At 40.7% G+C, this 12,726-nt stretch overlaps 1 protein-coding gene across 3 annotated transcripts in view; it reads left to right on the top strand.

Annotated features, from left to right (window-relative positions):
• The window catches only part of Trim2 (tripartite motif containing 2), a 72,535-nt gene that overhangs the window by 50,894 nt on the left and 8,915 nt on the right, over nucleotides 1–12,726 (top strand). For all 3 annotated transcript variants that reach the window (XM_090356849.1, XM_090356848.1, XM_090356847.1), the window contains exons 7-9: nucleotides 4,153–4,256; nucleotides 4,762–4,929; nucleotides 11,869–12,037. In XM_090356849.1, the coding sequence (XP_090212975.1) occupies nucleotides 4,153–4,256; nucleotides 4,762–4,929; nucleotides 11,869–12,037 (441 nt within the window). The remainder of the gene's footprint in view (nucleotides 1–4,152; nucleotides 4,257–4,761; nucleotides 4,930–11,868; nucleotides 12,038–12,726) is intronic.

The following is a 12,726-nucleotide window of genomic DNA, read 5'->3' as shown; positions in this document are numbered from 1 at the left end:
GTCTTGCAGGAGATCTATGAAAATATTTCATTGAAAGTAAGATGTAGAAAGACCAAGAGACTGTTGCAGGGGTCCATACCAGGCACTGCAAGTGACAATTTGAAAGGGAAACTTATAGACTAGTTACTTTAATTCATGAGCTTCAGAAATATCAGATAGAAGTCATGGAGAAATTTCAGGAGCAATAGATGGAATCAAAGGCAAGAGAAAAGAGCAGTCATTATTTCTTATACTTTATCTTACTTAAAATAGTGCTGAAATTTTCTGATTTTAAAATGTCAATCAACTTAAAATCCTTGGTTTCTAATAACTCTGTGATATAATATACCTACAACAGCATAGTATTGGCATGTGTTCATACCAGAAAGGTTTCCTGTAGGTAAACTGAAATTGGCGCCAGTCATGGACACATGTGCCTGTAATCACATAAGGAGGTTGAAACCCAAGACTGGCCCCACACAAAAACAGGAGACACTGTCTGAAAAATAACTGAAGCCAAAAAAGTCTGGGGTTATGGCTCAAGTGATAGAGAGCTTATCTAGCAAATGCAAGGCCCTGAGTTCAAATGGCAGTACTGTCAACAGTGAAAGAGAGGGCTGGGAGTATGGCCTAGTGGTAGAATGCTTGCCTAGCATGCAGGAAGCCCTGGGTTCAATTCCGCCATACCACATATACAGAAAAAACCGAAGTGCTGCTGTGGCTCAAGTGGTAGAGCGCTAACCTTGAGGAAGCCTAAGGACAGTACCTAGCCCCGGAGTTCAAGCCCCAGGACTGGAAAATGAAGGAAGGAAGGAGAAGTTGACCACAATAGGAGCATTTGCACTATAGAAAAGAACAAATGCTATACACCAGAGGCCCCTCCCACAACCTTCCAGACTTTACCTCTCCAGGACCAAATTACAATGGCTATACATAATTACCATGAATTATCACTGAAGAAGTGGAGGCTTAGAGAAATGAACAGCATGCCTTGTACTCTTTAACTATTGTTGTTTTCCGAAGTTGAGCCATTTGGTACCGCCAGTGCCTGGAAGTTTAATTGGAGAGCCTGGTGAATGAATTATTGTGTCTCTATACAGAATGAGTTTAGAGAAGTAGCTTAGACGCATCTGCCACTGCTAGTTCCTTGATTATTTTTCTCACACAATTAGAATTAGCCAACTGAAAGCCATGAGCTGGTTTTATCAACTAAGAAAAAGAAAGTTTTTGAACAAAGGGGAGACAGGAGGATGTGGGAGGGAGCAGAAGAATTATACTTGAACTATTTCAAATTATGTAATTCATATACCAATCCTTAATGTCTTGATGAAAAGCTGGAGGAAATATTCATGTGGACTCTCAAGCATGTCACTTGAAATGGTGATGGGGGCTGGGGATGTAGCCCAGGGATAGAAGCACTTGCCTTGCATGCGTGAAGCATGATGTCGACCCCTAGTACTGAAAAGTAGAATAAACTGAAGTGAAATCCTGTAACATCCCTTAGAGTTGACAGGAATGCAAGGTACTATTTCATGTCCATCTTCTCTGTCTCATCTCTGTGAGCCATTACCTTCCTCCTTAAGATGCTAACTTATCATCTTACCCCGAGATAAGGAACCTCTTTTTTTGCCAAGAGCCACTTGGATATTTATGACATCATTCATAGGCCATACAAAACTAGCAATATTAGGCAGCCAGTGGGAAACATGAGTTTGTCCTTTTGTGGCCAAATGATTTGAGAGCCTTCTATGGGACCAGGTGTTCCCCTCCTTTGTTCCGACCCCCACCAAACACATGCTTCTCTAGAATCTCGTTCTTGGGAACGAGTGGACAGAAAAAAATGACACATAAATTTATTGAGTACTAAGCACTGTGTCATATTCATTTGTTAGCTTTCCATTGCTATAGCAAACTGTACTATACATTCTTATTACTCTACGTAAATATTGTACATTAGTCTTGTGGCTTTTGAATTCATGGGGAGGCAACATATCACAGAAGGAGGACATGATGAAGCAAAGGTGTCACCTCATGCACACAAGGAAGCAAGAATCAAGGAAAGGAGAGGTTGAGGTCTCCATATCCCCTTTAGGGACAGTAACCTAACTTCCTTCCAGCAGGCTCTGACTCTTAAAGGCTCCACTTCCCATCATGCTACAGGCTGGAGACCAGAACTTTAACACAGGACCTGTGGGGTCACTATATCCGCATGCTAGCACTATGTCATAGGGTCCTACCGTGAAGGAGCAGAGAGTCCAGTGAGAGATACACTTACACAGTCACAAATTTTAGGAGAAAATGTGATCCAGATGAGTCCAAAGGGTTATCATCCTCACTGCCAAAGCCTGGTATTTTTTTTTCTGATTAGAAGGAAGCACTGGACTCAGTGCCTAGGCTCTGAGTTCAAGCCCCAGTATGGGCAGAAAATAAAAAGGGAATGATAGGATTTGTTCTTCTACGTTGTGGGAAGATTAGAGGGAATATATGAGAGTATGTGCACGCGTGTGCTGTCATTTGGCTTTCCCATGATGTAATGTGCTTGTAATTTATTGTTACTCATTACTAATTCATTCATGTGTTCATTCATTCAGCAACTATTTTTAAACACCTGCTTGGTTGAAGATACTGTGTCAGACTCTGTATTTGGATATGTTACGCTTCGTTGCATTATTCCATTATTAATTAAATAAAATGAGTGGTTTTTATATTAAGTTGGAGTGGGTTAAATCTAATCCTAGATTTCAGAAGAATCCCTCTACTTATTTCTGTAATCTTCCTGGGAGCAGGTGAAAAGCTGCTGGTTAAAATTTTATTTTTATGCCAGTATTGCCAACTAAAGAAAAACAAAGATGGGTAAAGAAAGAAATAAAGAGAAGGGTATAATTTTGTCTATTCTGGCTGAATTACTTGTGTATAAAATATTTTGTCTACCTATCCTATTGTGAATAGTTCTGCTATACACAGGAGTGTAGGTGTTGACTCTATGCTGAATTATATTCCTTTGTAGATATGCCAGGAGTGGTATAGTTGGTTCATATGGTAATCTGAGTTTTGCTTTTTGGGTTTTTGTGTTTAAGAGCCTCTGTATTATTTTCTACAGTGACTACATTCATTTGTATTCCCATCAGTGTTTATTTTTTGATAAATTAAGGCGATTTTTATTCTTAGAAAGTCTTGCCCTTGCCCCTACTTCCTTTAAAAACTTCCTTAAAGGGCCGGGAGTTTGGCCTGGTGGTTAAAGTGCTTGCCTAGCATGCACGAAGACCCGGGTTCGATTCCTCGGTACCACATACATAGCAAAAAGCTGGAAATGGTGCTGAGGCTCAAGTGGTAGAGCTCTAGCCTTGAGAAAGCCCAAGGACAGTGCTCAGGCCCTGAGCCCAAGCCCAGGACTGGCAAAAAAAAAAACCCAAAACAAACAAAAAAAAAAAACAAAAAAAAAAACTTCCTTAAAACAATGTAGGATTGTTTCCCTTTTTCAGGAGAAATGTCTAAAAATGAGTATCGTAGTAGTACATGCCTCCAGAAAAGGCCAACTGCACCTTCCTCTGCCTTGTGCTACCAGATACCAAGATAGCATTGATTCAGTTGTCCAGTCATTGATTGATTCATTCATTCATTGTGAGGGATGTGTCATTACACTACACCGTCTGGCCCTGGCTCCTTAGTCTCAAACAATCCTCCTCATGCCTTAGCCTCGTTAGCAGCTAGGACTACAGGAGAGCACCACTACCCAATTTCAGCACACCGTGTTTCAAAAGCATCTTCCTTGAGACCATGCTCATGAATATCACAGGGATTCCTTGCGGAGCAGGTGATAAAGACTCTGCTGGTACGTTTTCGCTAGAGTGGTGTTGTTTACTTCACAACATGAAACATGCTGTTCATATTTGGCTGGTGAGAGGAGATGAAGTACAGAAGTGCAGAGGACCTGAGTTCAAGCTTAAAAGTCCTAGCATAAAAGCAACATACACACACACCTTTCCAAAGCAAGGCTTTGGGAATGTTGCTTATTAACATGCAGGAGGCCATGGGTTTAATCCCTGGGAAAGGAAAAAAAGAAAAGCAGTGTATTCTCAGGCTTTTCATAGGAACTTGAAAGATTCTTTTTCTGAAACTAACAAATCTTAATTCTCCAGTACTTAAGTTCTGTGCTTTGTTGTTTATGTTTAGGGACCAAGGGAAGAAATAAAGGCGAGTTTACAAATCTTCAGGGAGTGGCTGCATCTACAAGTGGAAAGATACTAATTGCGGACAGTAACAACCAGTGTGTGCAGGTATCTCCCCTCTGGGTGCCGCTGACCACGTACCTTGGTAAAATAGGCGTAGCTGCATATTTCCCTCAGTAAGATGGAGGCCACACAGTGCAAGGACAGAGTCCTCCTTACAATGTGACTATGGGCCTTTGTTAGAGTGAACATGTTCTGAGCTGTTGTACTTTGTTGGTTTTGTTTGTGGGTTTTAATTATTATTATTATTATTATTGTCAGTCATGGGGCTTGAACTCAGGGCCTGGGCACTATCCCTGAGCAATTTTTACTCAAGGCTGTCACTTTGAGCCACAGCTCTGGTTTTCTGGTTTTTAATTGGAAATAAACACACTTTGCTGCCTGCACTGCCTTTGAATTTGTGATCCTTTCATTTCAGCCTCCTCAGAAGCTGGGATGTTAGGCATACCACCAGCTCCCAGTTCCGTTGCCTCTGTTGACACAATTCTCGCCCTTTTCTTCCTGAGTAATTTCAGTGTTTGGTGATGCCAGTGAATGTCGATTTCTTGTACAGATATTTTCCAATGATGGCCAGTTCAAAAGTCGTTTCGGCATCCGAGGACGTTCTCCCGGGCAGCTACAACGGCCCACTGGAGTGGCAGTGCACCCTAGTGGGGACATAATCATCGCAGATTATGACAACAAGTGGGTTAGCATTTTCTCTTCTGATGGGAAGTTTAAGGTAAGATGAACTCACCCACTGGTCACGAAGGGGCTGAGAGAGCAAAGAAGTATAAAATGTAATTGTCTTTGTTTTTTTTCAAATTCAGCAGTTCTCCTTCTACACCACTATCTTAACATCTGTTTTATAAAGAGACAGGAGCAGTGATAATACTACATACATATCTGCTCATCTGTATCCTAAATGTGACTTTGTTTAATTGAGCAGTTACTTGTTCCCCTCTGCCTCTCATTTTGACTGACCTGATCTAGAAGAAAATTGCTCTTGTGACCTCTATTCACTGACAAACAACTCCAAAAAAGGGTTAGAAGAGGCAGTTTCTAGTTTATAAATTAAACTACAAGTAGCTGCTTTCCAAGTGTTTTCTGGTTTCTAGGACCTGTACCAGATGACATGGAAGAAGCAGAATTATACTATATGGGTCCCACCTTTTAAGAATATACAATTCACCTGGGCACCAGTGACTCTCACCTATAATCTTAGCTATTCAGACTATTGAGATCCAGATTATTTTGGTTCAAGGCTAGTCTGAGCATGAGTCTCTGTCTGTAAAATAACCAGCAAAAGCCAAACAAAACATGGTTTAAATGGTAGGGCACCCAGGGAGCAAGCAAGACAAAAAAGTAATATATATGTACATATACATATATACATAGCACAGGCCCATTAGGACTAATCTGTGAGATTACTACAGAAGAAAGGACCAAACGATTTATGTCAGCTTCCAGTTGGCCATAAATTCTTTCACATAATTGAGGAGTAGCATTACATTAAAGAATATAATAGAGGATATGGAAGGGAACAACACTGGAGGTTGATTTTACAGAGAAAGATGTAGGCTGAGCCACACTTTAAGGGATTTCATTTGACTGTTTACTATCACCTCCAGGATCATCTTTATTGAAATGGCTTCTCTGCTAGTAATCCTTCTATTACTATGCCAAGATACTTGAGAAAATCAACTTATAAGGTGAAAACAACAGGCTCTGCAGTTTTGGAGATTTTAGCCTGTGGTCACTTTGATTGCTGTATATGGCAGAGGAGACTGCTGAACCAGGCCTCCAGCTTATACCAGCTTCTATGTGTGCAGGTCATTGAGTAGCAGAGAATCCAGTGGTGGTTTACTGAAATCTCTCTTCGAAAGGGCCATCCAGGAATTGTTATCCATTGAGCATATTTTATCCATTTATTCACAAGAACATTATAAAACAACTTGTTGAACATCTTCTATTTTATTCATTTCTATTTCATTTGACAACATGAAATTTTACTCAGATCAACCCACTGGAACTCCAGCAGTGTGGCTTATTCATTGTCTGGCATTTGGCAATACTTCCTTGAACCTTAATAACCTCATATTGAAAATCACTTCCATCTCTGACATTTGGGGATGCCACTGTGGGATCCTGAAAATGAAGTGAAGCTCACTAATTAGTCTCTGCTTGAAGGAATTTAGGGATTTCTCTTTTTAAAATATCAGATGACTTAGTTGCCTCATGACAGCCATAAAAATGGCAACTTCATAGGGCTGGGATGTAGCTCAATGGCAAAGCGCTTGCCAAAAAAGAAAAGACAAAAAAAAAGGCAACTTCATAAAAATATGAGATGAGTTACTCAATTGTTAACTCTCTTTATATGGGTGTTATGTTTTCAAAGTAGGAGAATAAAAAAGCTATCATTTTAATTTTTGAACGTTGTACACAATTTTCCAGTAGCTCTTGGATTTTGTTGTTGTTGTTGTTGTTACTGTTCATGGGGCTTGAATTCTGGGCCTGGGCACTGTCGCTGAGCTCTTCAGCTCAAGGCTACTGCTCTACCACTTGAGCCACAGCTCTATTTCCATAGCGCTTGGATTTTTTTGGTCTACTATTAATTTGATAGTTATGTGTAATGGCCACTTCTACAGAAAGATCTTTCCTTTCTGTGCCCCCTCCCCCCCCTCTGGCCCTTCCTCTTCCTCCTCTTTTTCTTTTTGCTGGTCTTGAGGTTGGAACAGAGGGCCTAGACTGTGTGTCTGAGCTTCTTTAGCTCAAGACTAGTGTTCTACTTCTTGACCCACACAGCTCCACTTCAGGATTTTTTGATGGTTTCTTGGAGATAAGAGCTGGGGTACCTGGCTCCTTTTTTGTGGTACGACCTACCCATATGTGGCAACTCTCATATGAATGCAGTGATCTGCTACAAAGTGTTCATTAGGTAAACCATTTCAGACTCTTATCTATAAATCAGGGGCCAATATTAAGATAGGTTTTATGGGGCCGGGAGTTTAGCCTAGTGGTAGAGTGCTTGCCTAGCATGCACGAAGACCCGGGTTCGATTCCTCAGTACCACATACATAGAAAAAAGCCAGAAATGGTGCTGAGGCTCAAGTGGTAGAGCTCTAACTTTGAGAAAGTCCAAGGACAGTGCTCAGGCCCTGAGCTCAAGCCCAGGACTGGCAAAAAAAAAAAAAAAAAAAAAGATAGGTTTATATATTAAGGCAGAAATTTGATATCTAAGAGAGAAGATCTACCTGAATTAAGCATTTTGTGTTCAATAGTGCAATAATCTTTTACTACTGATAACTCTTCTTAGAAAAAGTGGACTTTTAGAATTGGCATACGATTGGTAAGCATTGGAATTAACACTAAAGAACACTTATGCCCCCTAGAGGATTGGGAGATTGGCTGTAACCTATGACAGCAACACAATTTTTTAAATTTTTTTTATTTTTATTTTTTGTAGTGGCTACCTAAGGATAGAAAGATAACACTAGTATTTGATGGGCTCTGGTGGCTCACAGCTGTAATCCTAGCTACTCACAAGGCTGAGATCTAAGGATCAGCCTGGGAAGAAAGTTTGTGAGACTCTTATCTCCAATAAACTACCCAAAGAAGACAGAAATGGAACTCTAGGTCAAGTGATAGAGAGCAAGCCTTGAGCAAAGAGAAGCTCAGGGATAAGCACCGAGGCCCTGAGTTCAAACCCAAGGACCAATACCAACGGCCCCCCCACCAAAAAAAGAAAGAGAATACTAGTGCTCTACACAGAGCTCATACAATGGCTACCTACACCTGCATGCCAAGAGGTTACTTTCCTTCCCTTACGGAGTTCAGTAAAATTAAGTGAAAGACCAAGATTTAACATCAGCGCAGTTCTTTGTATTTGTGTTTATTTACCTCCTCTTTTCTTCACTAGTTTCTTTCTTTGTTTCTTTGTTGGTTTCTTTCTTTCTTTTTTGGTCAGTCGTGGGGCTTGAACTCAGGGCCTGGGTGCTGTCCCTGATCTCTTTAGCCCAAGGCTACTGCTCTACCATGTTGAGCCACAGCATCACTTCTGGTTTTCTGGTGGTTAGTTGGAGATAAGAGTCTCATAAACTTCTTGTGCCTGGGCTAGCTTTGAACCACAATCCTCAGATCTCAGCCTCCTGAGTAGCTAGGGTTACAGGCATGAGCTACGGGCACCCAACTCTTCACCAGTTTCTTAACCCACTTTTGATTTTTCTTTGCTCCCATTTTCTTTTCCAGCCCATCTGGAAAATGTCTCATTTCTTCCCTGTTCAGTTTAACAATGCATTTGTTGAATTAAATGCTTTCAAAATCATTTCAAAGCCAAGGTCTGAAATATTTTTGCTTATTAGTCTAAGAAGGGGGACATAGACAAAATGCAGTTATACTTATTGAACTTGATGGAATCCAGTGCAGCAGACTAGGGAAGTAGATGGAAAAAGAGTGTGGGTTCAACATTTAAGTTCTAGATCTGACAGAATAAAAGTGATGCTATATTTTCTATTTTTATTCTAGATAATTGTCTACGTGGTATTATATAGTTGAGTCTTTCTGTGTAACTGTTTGTGTTCATAATGTCAGGGAAGCAGGATACTAGGTGGTAATAATTAGAGTGGCAGCTTTTCTTTTGATCTCTGTGTGTGGCTATTCTTTCCATTTAGACATGACAGCATGTGCTTTTTTTTTTTTTTTTAAATATTCCATTATGTTATAGCCTCTTTGATCTGGGCTAGCCTGAAGAGTTCGACTCAGTTTTACATGACAGACAGATTCCATTGCCAAGGAAATAATTGTTTCCCTTTGCTGTCTCCTGCTACTCTAAAGAGATACATCTCAATCTCAGCTAAAAGAATAAACAATCATACCAAATCATCCCCCAACACTAGAAAATTTAAAAGTACATTTAAGGGGGTTGGGAATGTGGCTCAGTGGTAGAGTACTTGATGCATGAAGCCCTGGGTTCAATTCCACAGTAAACAGAAAAAGCCAGAAGTGGTGCTGTGGCTCAAGCGCTAGCCTTGAGCAAAAAAAGCTCAGGGACCATGCCCAAGCCTTAAGTTCAAGCCCCCTGACTGGCAACCAAATAACTGCAAAAATACTCAGGTCACAGTATATCAGGCAGTGGTAATATGGAAGGGGGAAGTAATAAACCTAATGCAGAACCTAGAAAAATATACTGAGGGGAGGGGTCAAATTTTAATTTAAAAAACAAAACAGGCCTTTAAAATATACCCACAGGAAGATGAAAACGGAAAAATAGGATTTTTTTATTTTTATTTATTTTTTTTTTTTGCCAGTCCTGGGCTTGAGCTCAGGGCCTGAGCACTGTCCTTGGACTTTCTCAAGGCTAGAGCTCTACCACTTGAGCCTCAGCACCACTTCCGGCTTTTTTCTATGTATGTGGTACCGAGGAATCGAACCCCAGTCTTCGTGCATGCTAGGCAAGCACTCTACCACTAGGCCAAACCCCCGGCCCGAAAAATAAGAATTTTTGCAGTTACTACAAATACCACTTTCTAAGACCAGAAGCTGTTTGGTTTGTCACTTTCCCTTCTGGAAGTATAGTTGTCCTTGATCTGTTAGACTTGGCATCATTAGGACACAATATCTGATTAAAAACAAAATGGTGAAAAATGAATTTGACTCATGTTTTCAGAGTTTTCTGTTCAAGATTGGCTGGATCCATGGTTCAGATCATAGCGAGGCAGGAAGCGTGTGGTAGAGAAAAGCTGCTTACTTCATGATGGCCAAGAAGCAGAGAGATGGAGAGGCTGCGGACTAGACATGCCAATCAAAGGCACACTTCCTGTGATTCATTTCCTCCAGTCTAGGACATTTTATGTCCAAAATGACATGTATCTCCTTTGGATATCAAAATTTGAGAATGCTCAAATCACTCATGTAACATGGTATAGAATTTTTATGGAAGTGAGGATATAAAGCTTGCACCTCATGGCCAACAAATATTTATGTCCTATCATCTACTCGAGAAGATGAATAAATTTTAAATGGTATGTGGTTGATAGGAATCAAATGCTTCCATCCCCATTTAAAATCCTGTGAAAAGTAGACACATGTAATCATCATGATTGCCCAATAAAAATGCTAGACATTTTTATGGTTAGAATATTCAACAAGTATTTGTGGAGTACTGATTTTGCACCAGAAGGCATAGTAGTCTTTGAGGACACAGAAGTAGATAAAATAGGCATAACTTCCATCCTTTGTAGGTATGGCAGATGCATATAATTCTGACATTAAATATGATATTTAATAGTGACATGAGGACAGTTTTAGTGACTGCTTAATGTTGCTTTGTATTTACTACATATTCTAAAAATATCATTGGACACTGTTAGGGTTGGATGGGGTTTAGGCATTTTTTTCATATATAAAGAATATGTAGGGTCAGGGATTTGGCCTAGTGGTAGAGTTCTTGCCTAGCATGCGCAAAGACCCAGGTTTGATTCCTTGGTATCACATACATAGAAAAATAAAAAGCTAGACACAGTGGCTCACGCCTGTAATCTAGCTACTCAGGAAGCTGAGATCTGAGGATCGCAGTTCAAAGCCAGCCCTGGCACTAAAGTCTGTGAGACTCTTATTTCCAATTAAAAAAAAAGACTATGTAGATTAAAATCTGTTTTATGCAGTATCATCTGTGCTCAAAGCAAACAATGAGAGCATGTTGTCTGACTCCTGAGTGATCTTTGACTAAACCCTACTTTCTCCTTAGAAGGGCACTGTGAGATAGGCACTATGGCTCATGTCTATCGTCTTAGATACTCAGAAGGCTGACACCTTAGAATCATGCTTCACAGAGAGGCCAGCAGACAAGTCTGAGAGACTCTTATCTACAGATAACCAGGGAAAAGCCAGGGCTGAAAGTGTGGCTCAGCTGGCAGAGCATAAGTTATGGGTGAAAAAGCCAAGCCGGAGCTCCAGGCCCTGAGTTCAAACCCAAGTACCAGACATGAGAGAGCGAGAGAGAGAGAGAGACAGAGAGAGAGAGAGAGAGACAGAGACAGAGACAGAGACAGAGAGAGACAGAGAGAGATCATCCATGAAAAACAGTCAGAGAGACAGAGTGAGAGAGGAAAGGGAGAAAGGAAAGATTCCAGAGAGAAGGCAAGCAAGCAAGCAAGCACAATACTATGATACTATGATCCCAGGTTAGGAGACTAGAATATGTTTGGTGATGAGTCCTTTTAGTCCTTCTAAAAATAAGATTTTCAGCCAAGTACCGGTGACTCACGCCTGCAGTCGTGGCTACTCAAAAGGATGAGATCTGAGAATCATGGTTTGAAGCCAGCCCAGGCAAGAACATATGTGAGACTTATATGTCCAGTGAACTCAAATGAAGGCAGAGCTGGAGCTGTGGCCCAAGTGATAGAGCACTGCCTTGAGCAAAAGCAGCTCAGGGACACAGGTAATGAATTCAAGCCCCAGATCAGCACAGACAAACAAAAAATTATAACTAAGGGTTTTCATATAAATACCAGTCAGTAGTAGAAAATAAGACAAAGCCTATAATTATCCCCAGTACAGAAGATCTCATTGTGTCACTTGAATGGCTGTGCCCTCATTTCAATATTTAAGTAAATGTCTATTAAGCCAAGTGTCTAGCCTTACATTCTACAGTATTTAAAATCTTTCTACTTGTTTCTAACAGACAAAAATCGGATCCGGAAAGCTGATGGGACCCAAAGGCGTCTCTGTGGACCGCAACGGCCACATTATTGTGGTGGACAATAAGGCGTGCTGTGTGTTTATCTTCCAGCCAAACGGGAAAATAGTCACCAGGTTTGGTAGCCGAGGAAATGGAGACAGGCAGTTTGCAGGTACACTCAGTGGTAATCTGTACATCCGCTTTCTGTGCTGTGTATGCTCACAGTTGCATGGTGTTGGAGCGTGTTGAAGATGCTGTCTCCCCAGCTGGTCTGGGGTGGATGCTAGGGATGAAATGGAAGCAGGCGGGCAATACTTCTCAGTTATTCCACTCGCAGGAAGTTAGACTGCACGCCACGTGTGGGTTTTAGTGCTGGCAGTTTACAGTACAAAAGTGCATGTGTACAGACACATGCACTCACACACATGCACACACATTTGAGCAATAATGGAACAACTCTGTTTTCATTAGTTGTATCTTTATTTATAGAGTCCCTGGATAGGAGTGATATCACTTCTCTAGATTATTATTATAAGAGAATATTCCCTGAAAGCATGGGAAAGTCTGACTGCCTCTTGGTGATCCCACACTTATTTCAGTTGACATATGTTTATGAGGCTGAACACAGTCTATTATTTTTCTTCTTAAAAGAGTGCTTTGGGTATTTAACATTAATTTGCATACTATATCTTTGTGTTCAATCTCTCATTCTTTTTTCCTGTCAGATTCTGTCACCCTAAATTATAAAGTACAGGTTTCCTTATTTGTTTTAAGAAAAAAAATGCATATTAAAGGCTTTTCCCCAGTGTTGAGTATTACCATCTTTCCTGAGGAGAAAATGAGGGTCCCAAAAGACTAGCA

The sequence above is a fragment of the Megascapheus bottae genome, chromosome 23 (genome assembly GCF_031878675.1).
Source record: "Megascapheus bottae isolate mThoBot1 chromosome 23, mThoBot2.hap1, whole genome shotgun sequence".
Lineage (NCBI taxonomy): Eukaryota > Metazoa > Chordata > Mammalia > Rodentia > Geomyidae > Megascapheus > Megascapheus bottae.
The sequence above is the reverse complement of the archived record's forward strand: the minus strand, read 5'-3'. Positions and strand labels throughout refer to the sequence as shown.